The 22,573-nt window shown below is 29.8% G+C and overlaps 1 protein-coding gene across 1 annotated transcript in view; it reads right to left on the bottom strand.

The window, feature by feature from the left end:
• The window catches only part of ClC-b (chloride channel protein 7), a 58,404-nt gene that overhangs the window by 9,070 nt on the left and 26,761 nt on the right, over positions 1-22,573 (bottom strand). The window contains exons 10-17 of the mRNA XM_067272631.1: positions 19,071-19,181; positions 14,638-14,692; positions 13,594-13,654; positions 12,216-12,354; positions 11,280-11,373; positions 8,824-8,993; positions 7,427-7,606; positions 4,489-4,574 (exon numbers count right to left, since the gene is read on the bottom strand). Coding sequence (XP_067128732.1) covers positions 4,489-4,574; positions 7,427-7,606; positions 8,824-8,993; positions 11,280-11,373; positions 12,216-12,354; positions 13,594-13,654; positions 14,638-14,692; positions 19,071-19,181 — 896 coding nt within the window. The remainder of the gene's footprint in view (positions 1-4,488; positions 4,575-7,426; positions 7,607-8,823; positions 8,994-11,279; positions 11,374-12,215; positions 12,355-13,593; positions 13,655-14,637; positions 14,693-19,070; positions 19,182-22,573) is intronic.

The raw sequence follows: 22,573 nt of genomic DNA, 5'->3' as shown, positions 1-22,573 counted from the left end.
ACTCAGTTTGTTAATTCGGTTTCGGTTTCCTGTTGTTGCGATGGTAGCAGATCTTGAAAAAATGTACCGGCAGATTTGGATACATCCAGATGACAGAGATTTTCAAAGAATCATTTGGAGGAACCATCCAACCGAGCCTCTTAAGGATTATCGATTATTAACAGTCACCTACGGTACGGCTTCAGCACCATATCTAGCTACCAAGGTTCTCCAACAATTGGCTAAGGACGAGGGTGCAAGGTTTCCATTGGCAGCTACAGTGCTCACTCAAGACTTTTATGTTGACGACCTAATGACAGGGGCTAACTCAACAGAAGAAGCCCTTAGACTTCAAGCAGAACTCATTCAACTGACACAACAGGGTGGGTTTAATCTTCGGAAGTGGGTGTCAAATCACCCATTGATACTAGATGCAATTTCACCAGAACTAAGAGAGATTCAACTCCCATTTCAAATAGATAATGAGAAGTCAGTCAAGACGTTAGGTCTTCAGTGGCATCCTGCAACTGATCACCTTTCCTTCACTGCAACCACCTTACCAGAACACATCAATAGTACTAAACGAACAATCTTGTCAGATATTGCAAGGATCTTTGATCCGCTTGGCTTACTTGCACCAGTAACTATTCGCGCAAAATTGATGCTCCAAGAACTTTGGCAGCTCAAATCAGACTGGGATGATCACTTACCGAGAGACCTTGAGAAAAGATGGCAGGCATTTCGAGACCAATTGGATCAAATTAGAACTATCAAGATCCAACGTTGTGTTGGTCAGTCAAGTATCGAAGACATTAGTTTACACGGCTTTTGTGATGCCTCTGAAAGGGCGTTTGCGGCAGCGGTTTATTTGAGGACTATGGCTCATAATAAGGGTAGTCAAGTTTATCTCATAGCGGCAAAAACGAGAGTTGCACCCTTGAAAACAACCAGTTTGCCTAGACTGGAGCTATGTGGAGCTGTTCTTCTGGCAAGACTGATCAGAACAATTCAATCCTCCCTAAGGAGACCCATCACCGAAGTTCATGCCTGGTCAGACTCTACGATCACACTTTCTTGGTTATCATCGTCTCCACAACGTTGGAAAACATTTGTTGCCAATCGAGTTGCGGAAGTTCAAACTACTATTCCCAACGCCAAATGGCATCACATTTCTAGCGAAGAAAATCCAGCGGACTGTGCTTCCCGAGGGATTTCAGCAACTGAGTTACTATCTCAGTCACTTTGGTGGCATGGCCCTCATTGGCTTCTTGACACTCAATTCCCAGAAACAAATCCTGCGTTATGTAATAGTGCAGAATGTGCTGTCGAAGAAAGGAAGATCCATACCATTGTGGCTCACACTCGAATGGATGAGTCATTATTGACCACGTTTTCATCATTGTCTAAGCTAAAAAGAGTCACAGCATTCGTACACAGATTTATCAACAATTGTCGTCTTCCTGCTACTGCACGTCAGATAGGTCCTATATCAAAGCAAGAATTAGATTCAGCTCTCTTATATTGGGTTAAGGTGATCCAGCACAACAGCTTCGGCCCAGAGATTGAGGCATTAAGGAATAACAAACCGCTTCCAAGCAAGGGTAAAGTAACACAATTACATCCCTATCTTGACCACAACGGAATTCTCAGGGTGGGCGGAAGACTTAGATATGCGAAGATAACTCCTGATCAAGCACACCCCATCTTGTTATCACATCGTAACAAGCTTGTACAGTTACTCATAGACATGGAGCATAAGAGATTACTACATGGAGGTCTCCAACTAGTGATGTCAACCTTACAACAACGTTTTTGGATAATTGGAGCCCGGGACGCCATTCGACATCACATAAGACGATGCATTCCGTGCGTGAGACAACGTGCAGAAACTGCCCAACAACTTATGGGTGATTTACCGCCAATGCGGGTGAATCCAGCGCGTCCTTTCCTTAAGTGCGGAGTCGACTTTGCAGGCCCCTTTCAACTTCGCCTCATCAAGGGTCGAGGTCAACATTCATTCAAGTCATACTTAGCGGTGTTTGTGTGTTTTGTCACTCGAGCTGTTCATCTTGAACTAGTCAGTGCACTGACAACAGATGCATTCTTAGCAGCTCTCAAGCGGTTTGTAGCTCGACGAGGAAAATGCTCTGATATTTTCAGTGACTGTGGTACCAATTTTATTGGAGCAGATCGAGAACTCAAAAAATTCATCAATTATGTTTCAATCAGGCAACATACTAATGAGATATACAACTGGCTTGCCAACGAAGGCATTTCATGGCACTTCAGCCCTCCTGCAGCCCCTCACTTTGGAGGTCTGTGGGAGGCTGGAGTAAGGTCAGTGAAATACCATCTAAAAAGGGTACTTGGACCTCATCGACTGACTTATGAGGAAATGGAAACACTGTTGTGTCAAATTGAAGCCTGCTTAAACTCCAGACCACTCACAGCACTTAGCAGTGATCCTAATGATCTCACAGTTCTCACACCAGGACACTTCATTATTGGCGATTCCCTTTCAGCAATTCCTGAGCCAGATCTCACTAGCATCAATTCTAACCGCCTTTCTCGATGGCAGCTAGGCCAACAGATGTTGCAACATTTTTGGAGACGGTGGAAACGTGAATATCTTGTAAGGCTACAACAACGACCTAAATGGGCAGCCAAAAGGAAGAACATCAAGATTGGTGAGTTAGTGTTACTCAAGGAGGACGATCTACCACCCACAAAATGGAAGATGGCGAGAGTTTGTGAACTTCATCCTGGAGAGGACAATTGTGTACGGGTCGTGACAGTCAAATTGGCATCCGGTCAACAGCTCAAGCGACCTATTGTGAAGATATGCCCACTTCCTCTTGATTAACTGATTAGTGACACTGGTCTTGTAACCGCATCAGATTGAAACTGTTCTTTCAAGGTGGGCGGGATGTTCGGTATCAATCGTATTAGTGCAGAAGAAAGTGTATGTTGGGTGGGGGCGCGTATGTAACATTTTTGATAGGTGCTGGAGGGAGAAAGGGTAATGGCGTCTACGTATTACACATTGTGATGACGATTTGTACCTGTCCAGTTTGTATTGATTCAGTTTATATTAAAGGTAACTAAGAGACTTTAAGCTTCGTTTTATCATCTGTCCGGAAACATTGCAAAGGCTCATTGACACCACTATAGGTCAAAAAATTAAGTTTCCTAATTTTATTACTTGGAAACAAACACAGCTTGCTGCAACTTGAGTATGTATTCACGGCTACACAGCATGGGACATTGTCCTTGAATGTTTGGACAGAATGTGTGCAGTAGGTGGGTTCTGAGAAAACTGTCCAGAGAATGGCTATCTAACTGACAAACCTGAAAAGTTATGCAATTGAGAGTGATACTTTTTTGTTGCACAGTGTCACAGGTGCTGAGACATGGGTGCAACAAAAAAGGGTTGGTTAGGTTACAATATAAATGCAGCCTAACAAACAATAAAAAATTTATGTACTATTGATTGCCTTGAATACAGCCCAGGTGGCACAATTGACTACATGTTCAGGTTCAATTCCATGTATCATTCTGCAAACCCCTTTGTAAATCTACAAGATTTGAGAAATACAGTTGTTAGCTTTTAAGACAATCATGTAAATTACTCCTCCATGGCTACCAGTTGTAAAAGAGGGGGAGAGAGAGACATCATATATCTGTCAATCAGGTCATCTGGACTTAATCAATTTAATTAGCAACTGTTCTAGAGTTTTCCAATGTTCCTTCAGTTCCCAAGACATAAATTTTGTACATATCAGAATTGAAAACTAGTAAGATTTCAGAGGAAGTCAGGTGCTAAGGCCCTATTCATCCCATAATTTTTCAGAAGAGGAGGAAGAAATAGGCCTAAATAATGAATTGTTAGAGTCAAAAATGACAGAACTGATTGTCTCTGATAGTAATCTAATAAAGATTATTTGTCTGTCTGATAGTGGAGCCAGCAATTTTGAAGGTTTTGAGTGAGAAAAACTGTCCTTTTCTGTGTATACATATATGATATATTTGTTTTCTGTGTACCAGTACTAAATAAAACTTTTTTAGTGGTTCAATGCTCACTATTATTATTCATTTATTGGAAGTTTTGGATTATTTTAAACATTTTCACTGCAATCTAACATCCATGTGGCTTATCAAACAAAGCATTTTATAAATATTTGGTTTTTTAACAGTGATGCTTATCAAACCATGGAGCCTATAGTCCCAAAAATATAGTAATTTAATAATTCTAAATATATTAAATTATTTCCACTAACAAAGAAAACAGATCATATATTGTTATACATTAAAACTAATCTATGCTCATTAAATTTGTAAATGTAATATCATGCATGAAAAAATTAAAAATTTTTGTTTTGATTTAAGAGAGAGATTTGTTTTAATTTAAAATTATATAATTTAATTAAGAGTAAAAATAATTACCATATTTTAGTAATATATTTTGATGTTAATAATTAACTTTTATCTACTTTAAATAACATTCATTACCTTGCATAAATATTATGTGAAAGTGGTGGTGGCTCCCAAGAAAGAAGAGGTACGCTGGCTAATCGAATATGAATATCATATAGACCCTAAATATAAAATTTAAGAAAATTAAACAGTAAAAAGTTATATAAATTATAAATATATTGAAATATACTTCTATAAAGAAAATTTATTTAGAAGTATATTTTTAATACAACTTCATAATACGGTAAAATTAAAATTATTATTGTTGTTATTACAGAAAAATTTCATTATATCAATATTTATGTAAACACACAATAAAAAATACTAATAGTAAAATCTTCTCTGCTAAACTTGTAAAAATTGTTTGTTACAAGACAATAAATAACTAACTATAAGTGCAACTATAGAAATATTTGCTTAAATAATAACATCTAATATATAATGATGCGTTACATCTTAATAACCAACAAGACTGATTGTTTCAAAGCTTTTCCTATTAAGGAGTAATGTTTTGGTTAACATGATTGCTATAAAGGATGTAATTGCAAGTTTTAATAATATAAAAATTTACAAAATATTCATCACAAATTTAGTTATCTAAAAGGGAAGTAAATTTTAAAACTATTTTCAGTAATAAAAATGAAATAGTTCTATTCTTTACTCACTAATGTTTGTAGCTATTAAGTTCTGATTTTTGAAGTCATCGTGTTAACAAAAACATTACTTTATGAATAGAAACTTTACAATCTATTAAATTCTTCTGATTACAAATATTGTATTCAATAAATATTCTATAAAGATAGCATATATTTTTAATCATGTTCATTTTACATTAACACTTGTAAACTTATTAGTAATAAATAGTAATATAAATTTAAATAAATAAATAAATAGCCTGGCATTCATTGTAATGATGCTGTTGTAAGGGATAAAATTTTGTTATAGTTAAATAATGGTATGTAATGTTCAATCAGAAATGTTTAAAAATGGTTTTAAGGATTTGTTGATTAAAAACATGTGTGTTTTGTTTTTATAACAATTTTTCTTCAATACCAAAAAAATTTCATATTTTTTTCCATACTATAATTTCGTTCTTTTTAAAATATTTAAACTACAGTGAAATGAAGATTTCATAATTATATTTTAAATGTGCTCTATTCCCTAAGTAAAATATCTTGTCTTGTAAAAAAAAAAAATCGAGCAAACGAAAAATATTTTAATTTTCTGCTTAATGATTTCAGTTTAAGAATAAGTCAGACCTTAATCAAGACATTCCACAATTATAACCACTTCACATAACTAAGCTGTTTGTGATGTCAACTTCCACTTGGATAACTGATATAATATTGACTCAGACAAAATAATAATAATAATAAAAGTCTTAATCACACTTAAAGTATTACTACTATGTAAAAAGTCTGATTTATTGAATTATATTTTACTGAAATATAATCATACTGAGGTTTATGTTTTAGCTGACATCAATTTCCATCTCCCGTCACTAACAACTAAACTATATTTTGAAAACCTCTCTTAGTCTCTACATTCAAGCATGGAAACCATATACTTTTTTGGGCAGCTACAGCCTAAGCTTTATACAAAAAGTTTAATCCAGTAAGGAGCTCAATATTCAACTTCAAATCATCATCTCATCCAGGTTGTTCCTTTATTACAGCCAGGTAAATTGTATGAGCTTCTAGAAATACCTAAGTCTATCTTTTTAAAAAATGTATATATTGTTCTTGATATTAAATAACTCTAATATAGAAATATTCTTTGTTGCATTTTGAGGATCAAAATATAAACACTCAGCTTCAATAATGTTTCCTGCCAAAGCATTGCCTTCAATTTCAATTTAACCAAAGTAGACTATGGGGATCTTGTATTAATTTTCCTTAAGCTGTTTTCAGTTTAATGGCAGTAAGTTAATTCTAATTCAGAGAAATCTCCTTCACTTAAGGAAAGATCTGTAACTTTATTTCAAGTAATTTAGTAATCTAGTCATTTTTCTATTACAAAATGAATTACTGGATGTGTGTCATTGCCGACAAAAATCAGAAATTCTCAAAATCAGTTTTTAAATATCAGATGCCAGTCCAGTTTTCAAACTGATTTTAAAACTGCTCTGAATTCAATAGAATTGTTTTATTATTGTATTTTATTTATTAATAATAAAATATTATTAAGTACTACAGTAAATATTATTGAACAATATTCACATATATGTGTGTATTATGTTTTATTTCACCAAGAAGAAGTCAGAGTTTCTTTGATGCTGATAAATGCTAGAATCTACATATTTAACAAATAGCATTTGAAAAATTTATCGTTTTAAGATTAATTTCCATTGGTTTTCATGTTAATTTCACTTTTTGAACTTAAACATGAGTGATACATGGTGTTTTGAATTACGGATCTTTTTAGAATATTCAGTTATCGATAAAAGACAAGAATGCTAATAAAGTCGTAACTGAAAACACGCTTAATTCTTTTTACAATATCATGCAAATATTTCAAAAAGTTTTGTGTTATTTATAACATAATATATATATATTATTTATTCTAATGAAAAACATAACAGATATATTACAAGTATCCTGTAAAATTTTCAAAGGTCAATGACAGATAGATTTGAATTGCTAAGGAACAGATAATATATAGGAAACTATCTAACAGAAAAAGAATATATTAACAACAACATATATTAATAATGTTTTTCAAATATAATAAAAATATATCTGATTAAAGTTAAATGAAACTTACATTCAAAAATTAATTATTTTGTTACAATGTATACCAGCTTATTCAGTAAAAATTTACACTACTATATATGTATAATGTTTTTTAGAATGAAATAAAAACAGTATTATGATTTCAAATTCAGATTCAAATAGATCCTTCAGAGCATTTATTATTATTAAAACTATAAAATTTAATAATATAGCAAAAATTCATACAAATTAATCCAAAATACCTCATTAAAATAATCTCCAACCCATTTTGCAATCATTAATGTAAGCATTAAAGGAAGACCTAAGGTCAAATTTCCAGTTGATTCAATTAGAATAGCTGTCAAACTAATAGTCATTCTTACAACTCCACCAAGCATTGCAGCGGCACCAATCAATGCAAATTTACTAAAATTAATCCATGGCTGAAATTAAAACAACTTATTTTAAATTTATTTATTTACTAATAAAATAAATACAGTAGAGAGTCGTTAATCCGAACCCCAGTAATCCAAATCGCCAATTATCCAAACGATTTTCAGTCGGACTGTGTCGTGCTGAATCGAACGTTTTTGATACTAGATTTACTTCTAAAGTATAATTTTCATGTTTTTATATTCTTCAATATATTTATTTGTTTGTACAAAATAAAGAAATAATTTTTAACGATACGATAGCCTCAATTATTATTATAAAAATTTTCGTTAGGCTTAAAATCGACGAAAATTCAACACGAAGAGACACGCAACGGAGAAAAATTTGAACATCGGACAGGTTAATATATTTTTTCGTACATAACCGGTTATCCGAACAAATCACTAATCCGAACAACCCCAGTCCCCAATTGATTCGGATTAATGACTCTCTACTGTATCTTCAATTTTCAGAAAAATTTTCCTTAATTACAATTTTGTATTTCAAATCTTATAAAAATGTAAATTCTATTTTTTCTTTATTTAAGAAAATAATAATAATAATTTTAAATAACTTTAATATTTTTTCTCTTTGCTGTTTAATCCTCATTCAATTTTTTGTTATTTCCCATTTATTGTAATCTCTTTCTAAACTATTTTCATTAATGACCAGATAGTTGAGTAATTACGGTGACAGCCTACTGCTCTAGAGTACTTGGAATTGAATCCAGCTGGGTTGAAAAACCTCAAAAATTTTTAGGGTCTGTCCAGATGTTTGGCTGCACCTCATCCCATTGTGGGTCTGACCAAACACATAATGGGCTTGCTAAAAAAAAATTGCCCTCTTAGTACCCACAGGGCAGAGAGAATTAAAAAAACTTACTCTCATTGATTCTGAACAAGAACAAGACAGCATAAAAATCTTTTAAAAACAAAATTTTTGAGAAATCTTTTAGTTTTTTGTTAAACTTAAAAAATTAATTTGTTTACTTTATTTTGTTTAATTTGCTATCTCCAAACAAAGTATATTTATTTTTTTAGCTTTTATACCAGAATATATCAGAACTTTGTACACAATTTGTAATTTGTTTTTTCTCAGTTTAGAGAGTATTTTTCTGCATACAGTAAATATGAAAATAATATATAACAGCATTTTCATTTATACGGATGAAATGCAAAGAGTAAGCACACATTCTACTTTTACTCAAAAATTTTATAATTTACTATACCTGATTTGGAAAAATGGCAATTATTATTTTAGCAATTAAACGGCCCCAAGTAGCTCCAATCAGTAAAGTTGGAATAAATAAACCACTTGAAATACTAAGTCCATATGTCCAACATCCAAGCATATAATAAAACACAATAAAAATTGCTAATGATGATATTGACCATGTTCCTATAAAAAATAAAATGAGTATCACAGTCAATTAATACTGTAATTTATGATGATGCAATGAATATTCGGTTACTATTCGGTATTCGGTCAAATACCTAAAAACAGGAGTAAGAAATAACAAAAACACAGTAAATTAATCATTTTGATATTTAGATTTAATGTTATCGGGTTAGTGTTGTTTGTTTATATTTATTTATAACTTATAACCTGCACAAAATAAAAAACAAAATAATATAAATCACATGTATTCACAATTTATAATTACAAAGATCGGCACTCGTACACACCTATTCGTTCGAGAAACGTCGCACATCCGAGGGTCTGACCCTGTCTATCCTTCTTTTTAAGCGCTCGTCTTTGCTCTTCCCTTTCTCTTCTCTCTATCTATCGCTCTAGTCCACGTATGCCTATGCATACATCATAATGTGCGCGCACGATACTTTCAATTTGTCACTTTTTTGTCGTAGATTTCCCATTTTACAATTATGCGACTCATAGCCTGGTGATAACAGAGAAAAGAGACAGATAGGACGTTGGTATAAGTCACAGTTACGATTTCACATATTTGAGACAGCCTGGTAGCCCGAACGGCCCCAGGCTTTCGCCCGTGCACGTTAAGTGACTTTCATTACAAGCATATTTAACTTTCCAAAGTCTACAAGAACAATTATTTGGCATTGATGACCGTGAATTTCGCACCAATAAGCTGCCCCGACTTGTTCAATTATGTTATCGACTCAATTTCATATTTATTTTCACATTTTCACTTTGCGGTCCTTCTCTGTTCTTTTTCCGTTATTTACACGTGTAGGTCATTTCATTGTTATCCACATTTGATATCATCACTTTATCACATACTGCCATGACGCTCCTGTCTGTCCACTACAACTGTCAAGAATTAATGCAATTGGCAAAACGTAGTGACAGCAGGCCAATAGAGAGCAGGGTCCTTGCCAAAATGCAATTTGTGCGCCAATTTTCATATGTGTGTTAATCAAGCCGAATAGTTTGGCCGAATATTCGGTATTCAGCCTGAGGCAAAATATACTATTCATTGCAACATTAGTAATTTATGTTCTTCAAATTTATTCTTACATTCAAAACTAAAAATAATATTTAAAGATGTAAAAATTAATGTTATTGTCATTAAAGTTTACTAAAAATTACAATATTTAACAAATTTAAGTTTTATAACTTAAACTGAAGTAATTTAAATATTTCTGAATTTATATTATTTTAAATAAAAAAATTTTGGGCCACCATTAACTATTCGTAGTTTTTGAGATAGTTTTGATTCTCTTCCCTTCCTGTTGAAGACAATGATATACTTTTGGCAAACTTCCTTCCCTGTAATTGCATATACAGGGGTCCATAATATTTATGAACAGAAAATTATATACAAACGTTCAGTCATATTTTACATTAAGAGCTTTATTTACATATTATAATTTATCTTTTAAGCATTAATTAAATTTAAAAATAAAAACTTTGTGCTCATAAAACTCCATATGTATTTTCAAATTTCAAACTGCAATAGTGAAAACAGCTCACAAGGACTCTTGCATGACTTCACACACTTTTAGACAGGAGGTTAAGGGAATCAGGAAATGTCAATAATTTTCAATTATAATTTCTAAAAGTTCAAAAATAAGGCTTTCACCTTTTTTATGAGTAGGGATGAGTATTTAAAAAACTAGTAAATGCCAATAATAAGTAAAATTTTTAACATGTTCTGCACCTCATATTATTAGTGGCTTGCCCCTGCACATCATACTTTTCCTTTAAAAAGAGAGTCATGCAAGTCATCTACTAACTGCTCTCAGGAAAAAAGTTTTGAATTGAAATAATGTGACTTCCTGTTTGCATCGGAAGTTTGTGTATAGTTAACAGGGCCTCCTGACCCTAAAGTTTCCATATCCGGTCTTGTCTTTTATCTATCTAACTCTGTTCTCGAAATTAAGGAAAGATAGATGGATGGACGACAGTGGGAATTTATAGGTCTATAATTTTCTCAAAATGCAGTCCAAAGATAAAAATGACAATTGTCTATTCAATAAAATAAATTAAAAACAACAAAGTATAATATCACTATTCTAATTTTTGTATTAGTGCTTGTCATTAAACATACTTTATAATATGTGCTTTACTGAATGAGAAGGACTTTTTGAAATGTATTTCTCTTAAAAACATTTTCTAAAATAAAACTAAATTATTCTTATTAAGAAATTTGTTCATTTTACCTCAAACATAATTATAATATTGAAAAATAATATATTTTTCACTAACCTGGTAAATTATGAAACATACTTCGTACACTTGCTTCTGGAGTCTGAAACCAAAGAGCTCCAAGAGTACTAAACTCACCATCAGGACAATGATACTGTGGGGGGAAAAAAAATATGACTATATGAATACACCCATCCCTCGATTTACACGGAAGATAGGTTCCTGAGAAAAACGTGTAAATCAAATTTGTATCTTTTTGAATGTAAAATCGTGTAAATTGAAAAGTATGCAAAAAACGCACAATTTCGTTGTTTATTAATTATGAATTTTTTCAATTTTTTAAAGGTACATAAATCAAACAAAAATATTGAAAGGCAAAAAAAAAATATATTCTTTTATTAATTAAATACAAAGTACAAAGGAACAAAAAATAAAATCTGAAAGATTCATAAAAATGTAATGTAATTGTGTAATGTAATGTAATGTAATGTAAAAAATGTAATTAAAAATAATGTAATCGTTTGTTACTTATGAATATGAAAAATTAAAATTTTCTGGTTTAAAACTATGTGCAACGAATGCAACTTTGTGCGTATGGGGGAGTACCCTATATCGGTTTATCGGTTACTATTTGACGGATTGAAATAAAACTGTCACCTAGTATCCTAAATATCAACTATAACATATAATTAGGGTGGATTGGAATATAGATGTAGATTAGAGTTAAAAATTGTTCTTTTTGATCATAGTCAGTTTATTTTCTACATATATTTTTTAAACCATGTAAAAGCGAAAACGTGTAAAAAAAGTACTGTGTAAAACGAGGGATAGGTGTATTTGCTGTATATCAATAGCTTTTAATAAAAAATTTTAGTTAAACATTTAAATTCCAATTTAAAAAACACTATGCTACTAAAATTATTATTGTGAATCTAATATTTTATTATTACTTAAATAAATAAATTATAATATTAAAGAAATACATAATTTACTAACTTGAATAGTATAATTTTCAATATTTTCTCCATATTCTTGACAATCATTTGAAAAATAAATCATCAAAAACCCAACAGTAGCTGACATTATGGCCACAACAGCAGATTCCAATACTCGTGAATATTTATGATGCAAATATCTAAAATAAAGCTTTTCTATAAAACAGCATCTTTCATTACATAAAACTTAGAAATTCTAATAAATAAATATATTAAAGATAATGGCAGTATTTAACATTATACATAGAAATTTACTTATAATAATAATCATTACTATTACTGAGAGGATTTTTTAAACGATTAGAATGTTTTTAATCATACCTATTTTATAAGAATGAGAATATACTAAAGATTTAAAACTAGTTTAATTCTCAAAAATCTACTTTAAAAGCACTCCTTCTTAATTTATATTAAATAGATAAAAGTATAAATTTAAAAAAAATCATCTATTTAATGTTTTGGTTAAAATTATAACATTCTAAAACACTAACAAGCTTCAATAATACTCTTTTTTTCAATAATGAAAAAGAAAAATTCCATTTTTGATTATATAAATCTTTTCAGATTATAATTTCTATCTTTCTACATCAACTATTGGAATTCCATTCAAATATATAGTAGTTATATAAATATAATTGTACTGGAATGTAAGAAATTTGCCTTTTATAATTCAAATTTCATTTTAATTTACCCCTTTACACATAATTTAATAAACTTATAATTTATAATTATGTAAATTGAATCTCTAGCCATAAAACGTATGTCTTATGTTCATTTTGTAGTTGTTTTATTAGTTTTTCTTATGATTTTGTGGGAATATGATTGTTTTAATTTGGAGGAGGCCAAATAGCTATTTGATGGTGCCATATGTGATGTAAACATAAAAATAAAATAAATAAATAAATTTGTATGTTATTGACAATACTTAAATGAACTATAAATATTAATTTTAATTCTACTATGATATCAAAATAAGAGTAAAAGAGATTTAATGCATTCAAAGATTGTGACTTATTAATCCTACTTGTCTATTTGTACTGAAATAAATGAAACCTAATATTAGAGTTGCTAATAAGATAGCTTAATAACAGGCCTACAGAAAAATCACTGATAGACATTATGTAAAAAATTCGTAATTTCTGAAATTAGTAGTCCTTGAAATTGATTTTTGATAATCAATGCTCTCTTATGTTTATATAAATAACAAAATATGTAATTAACAGAGATTTCATTAAGAAAAAATGTGTAAATGAAAGAAATATCAAAAATATATAAAATAATCCACTTTTAAAATTTAAACCTGTATATTTTTAGAATTATATTGTGGTATTTAAAAAATATAAACTTTTATCGAAGTAATATTAAAAAATACAACTTACTTCATTCTATACACAGCCAGTTTTGAATTAATGTGATTGTAGAGAGCACCTAATAATCCACCTGTATGAAAACATTTTATTCTATAACAAATTATTTTTGATTTTAATAAATAGTAAAAATAGCATATGATTAAAATGTAAATAAATAACTCCTAAATCAGTAACGTAATGACTTCTTAATTTATGCATGTTTAAATTATACGAATTTAAAATGATATGCAGCAACCATATTTTAAGAAAGCACCACAAGAGACCAGCATACTAGCTCACCATTTTCTCATTTTGTTTTGCTGAAGATTATGGAGCAGTTGTCTAATGGAAGTGCTCGAATTTTACTTTTGCACTTATTTTTACTTATTTCACAATGACGTTCCAGTCAGGGGTAACTTAGCTAAAATGAGAGTTACTCTCATTAGTCTATTATGCACGTTTCAGTGATTTGCATCATACATGAATTTAAACTGCACATGAGACATTCTGAAACTTACCCATTTAGTAAATTAAGAAGTCACTTTATAAAAAGTGAAAATATGCTTCCATATTAATATTTCATTGCTTGTTACTTATAAGTTTGAAATATAGTTATTGTTTAAGATTTTTTTAACTTTTAAAACAATAATCTTATTTAACGACCTGTCAAATTTTCCTCAAAAGCAAAAATCTAAAAAAAAAATTCACGCATTAACTTTTTTCAGTAATATATTTGATTATATATGTTTGTACATAGAAGCCCAGGATTATTTTGACTATTGTCATTATTGAAAATTAAGACTATACAAATAAAGTTGAAGATTGATTGTATTCATCTGTTATTTTTAGAAATTTTACTTCAAGTTGTCGGTTGTTTTGTGGTTCCTGGACTGGAATAAAAAGGATATAAGTAGGCAAAAGGACTCAAACTTTGTATAGTCTTAATTTTTAATAATGAAAAATGAATATACGTTTAAACTTAAAAACATATTCTAAAATTGAACTTATTTATTATAATAATAATAATTAACAATGTATATAATTTGTAGCATACTAAAAGAAAAATTTACATACCAAGAGCACCCATAACCATATATATAGGTAATTCAAAAACATCATAATTAATATCCTGTAAAAAATATATTTTTATTTTGCAATCTGTTAATATTAACTATAAAACTTTGTTAAGTTATCAATAAAATATGAAATTTATATTGTTAAGGTTATTATTATTAAACTTGATACTTATAAAGATGCAATATTTTTAGCATTCTAATTTATTTAAATTATGATGATGACTTACATAATTTAAGTTAATGAATACAGTAGACTTTACTTACTGTAATCACTTTAGAATGCACTTAAACTGATAATATTAAATGAAGTAAATAAATGACTATAATTAGAATCAATAAAACTAGAATTTCCTCTAATATTAAAAGGGCATGTTAGATGAATTAAAATGATGGATTAAATGAGATCAATAACAGATTAAAATTCTGTATAATGTAAGGAAGTTTACCTGTCATTTACGACATTTTTTGATTTCATATATTGATTGCATAATACAAGAAATAGTAATAAGAATTAAGATTATCCCTAAACAATATTTTTTAAAACAACATTCTTCATATACAAACACAAAAATTCATTTTATAAACAGAGATGGCAACTGTAATAAAACAAAATAAGTGTTTTGAATATTTCATAATTTCACTGAAATTCTAAAACAATGGTTTGCGAATGATATGGTAAATGTACATCATCATCTTAATATAAAGAAAAAGTAATCTTAAAATAAATAAATGACTTTTAATCTAATTTTGTCTCATTTTAAATCTAATTAGTTTCCAATGAAAGGTACAATAGAGCAAACAATCTATTATACCTTTTTTAGATTTGCTATTTCCCTTAGGTTACTTTTTTGTTACATATAAACTAAATAATATAATCTAGATAATTCACTATTTTTTCAAATGTAAATCATGGAATAAGAATACTACAGATATAACTGTTATTGGCATATAATAACCAAAATTTCATAAATCTAAAACTGTAATAATATATTTTCTTAGAAACTTTAACCAATATTTAAAAATATTTTTCAATATACAGGTATCCCTCATACAATATCCTACTCCTACAATACAATTGAAAAATTGGGGATATCCCCTGTACAATACAGTTTCCAGTTTTGTTCTAACGTGGTAAAAGAATTTAGGAAATTGTCCATACAAAATTTCAAACTTTTAGGTGCAAACTCCAAAGTTCGATATTTTTTTCTTCAAGTAAGCATGCATTTTGTCTCAAATTTGCCCATGAATTTTACAATATTGAGATTTTCAATTTGTTTTGTGCCTTTCGTCGGGTTTACTTTAATGAAAACTGATAGTACAATTTTATTTCCCCGTCCTAGCTTTCCTAATAACCAGGTATTGTTGATGTTGCTTTCAGACATTAGCATTTAAGACTGTCACATATTTTGTTTTTATAGATTAATCTTCGAATTTAGTAAAATTTATTTAAACATTTTTAGATAAATGTTATTAATTTTTTTTTAACTGAGGTAAGTAATCATTTGTAAAAGTGATGAACAAAATATGGCAGTATCTCGATACTTGAACTGTTCCCAACTAAAACAATTTGAACACATTCTGGAGAAAAATCACTTGGTACTTGACTGAAATGAGGGGTCTGTAGAACAAAATTTCAATTAATAACATATTTTTACTAAGCCAAACAATTGCCATAATTAATTGGGTTATTAATATGCTATAATTAATAATTAGACATTAAGTAATTTGGTACTAGAAATACCATCTCTTACCTAAATTAATAATTATAAAACTTTATTAAATAATTTAGAACATTCTGGGAGAAAAGAACTAGCCAGGAACAGGACATGAACCTGCAACCTCTGCTTACCGTGCAGTGCACCTGCCAGTTACACCATCTGGACCCTGAGCAAGTCTTCGCTTCCAGACATATTTAAATTTAGATTTAACTATTCAGTTACTTACACCACCTGCTGGGGTGACTCCTTCACTCACGATGGCCTATGTACTTTTCCACTATGGCATTCAACTGGCTAATGCTTTACCGGCATGTTATATACAGTCAAACCTGTTTTTATGCAGTGGATAGGGACCGCATTAAAAAAAAAAATCGCACAAAACTTTACGAATGGCTGTAAAAATAGTTTTCGCAACACAATTAAAAAAATATTTTTTTATGCGGTCAACAGGGACCGCATAAAAAAAGTCTCACATAGGAAATAACTCGTTTTAAAAATCGTAGTCTTAGTTTCTAAGGAAATTACCTTCCTCTTCGCTTTGTTTTTGCCCTTATTCATTTTCAGGGATTATGTCTAAACATAAAATAAAAATCCTAAAATTTTATATCTAAATAGAAAAAATAATACAGTACATTTACCTTTGATTTATGCTTTGAAATGAATTTTATCTTAATGGTCCAGGAATGTGAAAGCACTTTGAAGGTTTAATTAACGTAATTAAAGCACACGTAGAATTTATTGACAACAGATGTCAGCACTTGACTGCATCGTCTGGTCTATCGTCTGTTTTACATATTTTTGTCCAGGTGGTGTTTTGTTGACTTAAAAAGTAAATTATTTCATTTTTCGCATATTCATGCAATAATATTACTATAATAAGTGCATTTATGCTATAATAAGTTTATTTAGCTATAATAAGTCAACGTGAGACATGACGAATCGCACGAGACTAGTCGCCAACTATACCGCACAAATAAAAAATCGACACAAAAAAAACCGCACAAATTAAAAATTTGCATTAAAAAAATCGCACAAATAAAAATTGCGCATAAAAAGAGCACATAAAAACAGGTTTGACTGTATATCGTATATTTCCGCGAATAAGACGACCTTCAGATAAGACAAAGTATAAATTTTCGGCAGTTTTATAGTTTTAGCGTATATCTCCTATAAGACGACCCCCAAACTATCAATGGCTTATGAATTTAGTTTAGATCAGCAATCATCATCTGGATAATAATACTGTATAGCGTATATGGAATTATGTCCTATTCGTAATTTTTCAAATGAACAAATTTTATTTTCTGCCTCGCTATTGTTGCAAACGTTCACACTGATTTGGGCATTTGGGTAATGACCTTGACTATTCACAAAAACATCGTATGGGTTATTCTATTTTGTGGACATGCCCTACTCTCTACTAGTAAATAATTACGGTTTGTCCATTTTTTTTATAATGGTTTTAATTTATATAGATTTCAATCTAATTTTTTTGTATCTGTCCTATAAGACGACCCCAGATTTTGGGGCTGTTTTTTATGATTCAACTATTGTCTTATCCACGGAAATATACGGTATATATATCAAGTTCCCAAACCCGAATAAAATTATTTAATAAATTATTATAGTTATTAATTTAGATACGAGATGACAATTTTTTATTTTGTCATCCACAAAAATTTTTTTATGATAAAAATAAAATGAAGACATTTCTGACATTTCTGATCAAGATCAACAAAAAAGCTATGATGATGATGATGATACTTTGTAAAAAGAAAACACCCTCATTTAACTAAACTTAATATTAATGAGTAATACAGTACTTTTAATTGTGATTTTTAGTTATTATTGATTGGATATATTACTGATTGATTTTATAAACATATTCCTCTTATTAATGAGAAAGAACAGTATATTTTTGCTAAGTTTTGGCCACTAACCCTATGTTTTGTATTAGTCCTTCGTTTCATATAGCACAGATTCACATAACACTGCACTTTTTTGGAACATAACTACTATGTTATACAAGGGGTACCTGTACTCTAAATCTTTTACTCCTGTGATTTATTACAGTTTATATAGTCTTCAAAATAATACATCTCAGAACTATATATCTCTTGAATTTTGATTATGTGATTTTAGATTATTTATTTTCTAATGATTTATTTCTATCAATTATTTCATACTAAAAACCAATTTTATATAATCTGTTTTTATTATATTTTATGAGATATATATATATATATATATATATATCATTTATATTATTATTAACTACTTAGTTTGATTAATTAATTTATTAACAATTGAATGAATTTAATGCTGTAAATAAGCATCTGCTGTTAATACTAATGATCATACTTTATAATCATGGATTTAGGATTAAAAAACTTCTTGAGTAATAATCAAATTAATAAAAGAACTTTTTAGTAAAATTAGTTAAAATTTATTGTAATGCGCTAATTTTAGTAACTATTAACTTGTATTTGGAAGAATAATGAAATTACATCTTTCCTATATTTTTGTTGTTTGTTTATTTTTTAATTTCAGTTAATTAATTTGTAAAACTAATTAAGAAAATATTTTTAATTAGTAGAGGAACTTTATTTTTCTTAAACAATATTCTTTTGCATTTATCAAACAATATAGAGAAAGGCTTTACTATTTATAATAAATTTATTATGAAAATTTTTATAGTATGTAAAATATTTACCTTAAACTTTCCAAAATTCAATAAACCAGGATAGGATAATTCTCCAACATGGCGATGATAAATGCTCAAAATTAAATTTAACATAAATACAGAGATCATTGAACAAAAGAACTGAAATGTAACAAATTATCATAAGAAAATTATGAAAATAAAAAAAATTTAATACATACATAAAATAGTTATACTTAAATTAAATTTCTATAACATTTTTATATATATAATAAATTTATTTAATAAGTATTTAGGAGAAAAAAATTAAAATTAAACATAAAGAAAATTTTATAACAGAGATGATATCCAACTTAAACCTCTATGTTTGATTATTATTTTTTCTCATAAAAAGTTTAAATCTGAAAATTAGAACAAACTGATTAAATTCTAAAATTAAAAAAAAGTGCTATAAAAAATTAATTTTAAATTGTCGCTAATTTTTATGGATTATTATTTCTTGGATTTTATTAAGTCAACATTTTAAAATAAGATATGTTTTATCATAAAATTTAAGAATATCAAAAATATTTATTTTTGATATTCTTATTCAAACTATCAGTTATTATAAAATACATTTTCAACCAATCAATTTCATCCAGTATAAATGTCATGAAAGAAAGATTTCTAATAATCTTCTAGGATAAGAGAAAATACATACAAATTTATTTCTATATTGCCATTTATTTTATTTAGTGTATGGCTAGACATCTAATTAGTAAAAAAAAACAGAAGGCAGAAAAAAAACCACGAATCATAAATGTAAATCTAAGTTAGAAATATAGTTTAGAGCAGTGATTCTTAACAGGGGTGCCACAGCCCCCTGGGGGTCCGTAAGAAGTTTGCCGGGGGACCGCCAAATAATGCAAAATTTCCTTCAGAATATAATAAAAAAAAAATTGGTGTATAACCAAATATCGTATTGAAAAATGAAATAAGAAAGATAAAGTTTTCCTATTTAGTTTTTTTTATTTCTTACTATATACAACTCTGTTAGTACAGAAGAAATAAATGCAAATATGCTACTTACACTGCAGTATTTACTTCTTTTATTCCAAAGCAATTCTAAGAAACTATCAATGCTTGGAATTTTAAAAATACAGTCGACACCCCAAGGGGAAGTGGAAATGTGTTGAGTTATACGATGTGACTAAAGCGAAGTTGGGAAAAAAACCACAAAACCACAATTAATAAAATACAGTAGTGTATTATACAGTAGTATAGGCTTACAAGACATTGTGTCCTCCATTTACAATTACTCTGTAGATGAAAAACTGAAAAATTCATTTAGTTTTGTTTGTTTTGAACACTTAACTGTCTCGACTTTCTTTTCAACCATCACGAACGCCTTGAAAACATCATCTTCGCAATTGTCAATTGTTGGCAAGTAACGTCTAAGGATTCTTAATGCCTCTGGCATGAGAAAATGCAAAATTGGATTCTGGTGTGATGTTGATGTAGATTGTATATTTTTTTTTGTTTATCTGTTATTATTTTATACATAAAAATACATAAAATGTTAAGGCATTTTTATTAATATATATATATATATTATATAATTAAATATATTAATAAATCGAGTCCCCCTCCTGAAAAAAACGAGTTCGCACCACATGTGCAGAGTGAATTCGTTTTTTCAGGAGGGGGTGATGACTTATCGGAGTGTGGGATGGCAAAAGTATGTCGACTTATCCAGTGGTGACGAGTTAAACGGTGTCGAGTAAACCGGAGTTTTTTAACATTAATGCCTATGTAAGTCGGCCAGGACCACAGAAAATTGACTACTTAACCAATGGTGTCGACTTATGTGGACTCGACTGTAATTATGAAAAATAGTAGGCTTAGTAGTAGGCTTTGAAAATTTATATATTTTTGCAAAAAATATGCAAAATCTTTACGACAAGTTGTGGGTGTTTTAGTTTTAGTTTTAGCATCAACTTTGGATCAATTTATCGACATGTTTCTTATTTTATTTTTTGTTAAAAATTAATGAGTTTTCGTGCTTAATTGTGAAGTTTGAATGTTATTTAAATAGATAATGAAATAATAAAGTTATGATTTACATTTATTATATAAAAAAATAAAGCAATAATTTGTTATAGATAATTTGTTAATTTGTTATAGATACCAATTTGTTATAGATAATTTAACAAATATAAATTATTATTTAAGAAATGGGGGTCACAAAAAAATTATGAGATATTTGGTGGGCCGCGAGTATAAGAAGGTTAAGAACCACCTGTTTAGAGCACTTTCAGTCACAATCAGGAAGTCACTCTGTTGTCCTGGAAAAGATCTTATTGGACAATCTTCCAAGATATGATGTATAGTCTGTCTTTCAGCACCACAATCACACTGTGGGGATGCAACTTTTCCCCAACTAAAAAGACTGTCCCTACATAACCCATGTTTGGTCCAAATTCTATTTAGCATATTCCAAAGATTTCTGGATAATTCAAATCCAGGTGGTCGCTTTGTGATACAAGGAAGTTGTCGACTGTCCACCGGAGAGACATCAGCCCAAAGCCTTTTCCAAGATTCAGTAAGGTTGAAATTATTGGAATGCAAGGATTTAGCTCTTAAGAGAGGGAGGTGTCTTGATTTAAGTCAATTTATGCTGAGGTTATCAATATCATGATGAATCGGAAGTTGTGGACTGGACAGTATTTTCCCATATTCCCTGAGCAGATCGCTATCTTTTTAGAGTACAGACAGAGGGATATGGCTCAAAATAGGTAACCAATGAATAGGAGTAGATTTAAGAATGCCTGTTATGATACGTAGGATATTATTTAGTTGGGCATCCAGTTTTTTAACGTGAGTACTGTTCATCCATACTAGTGCACAGTATTCCGTTGCAGAGAAAACCAAGCCAAGAGCAAAGATCCATAAGGTGGACAGCAAAGAGCCCCATGCAGTTCCACATAACCTTTGGAGAATGTTGTTTCTGGTATTAACTTTGGCAGCAAGATTCATCAAATGTGTTTTAAATGATAAAGTTCTATCTAAAGTGACACCAAGATATTTCGAGTTCTTATATTTCAGTAAATTATTTTCAAAATAAACTTTAATTCTTCATTTGCCAGTTTGTTATTAAGGTGAAAGCATGTAGCTTCAGTTTTTGTCTTACTCAATTGAAGTCTCCACTGGCAAAAATAGTCCTAAGGTAGATAAATTCTCTGTCAGGATCTTCTGAGTAATTGCAAGATCTTCATGTCTCGTGGCAATCATCCAATCGTCTGCATACCCAAATTTCCTTGCTTTTGTTTGAGGCAAGTCAGCAATATAAGTAGTGGTGCCAGGACAGAACCCTGAGGTAGGCCATTATTTAGTTTTCTTATCCTACTTCTCAAATTTCCCATGATAACTTGAAAGTGTTGGTTATTTAACATCTCATCAATTATTTTAACTATTTTTAAGCAGGGTATTACTCGGAGCAGTTTATAGATTAGGCCTGCCGCCAGACTGTATCATATGCTGCAGTAAGATCGACATATACCGCAGATGTTTTTAAA

This window comes from Centruroides vittatus, unplaced genomic scaffold (assembly GCF_030686945.1).
Source record: "Centruroides vittatus isolate TY-2023 unplaced genomic scaffold, ASM3068694v2 contig_452, whole genome shotgun sequence".
NCBI lineage: Eukaryota > Metazoa > Arthropoda > Arachnida > Scorpiones > Buthidae > Centruroides > Centruroides vittatus.
Note: the sequence above shows the minus strand (reverse complement) of the source record. Positions and strands in the feature narration are given on the sequence as shown.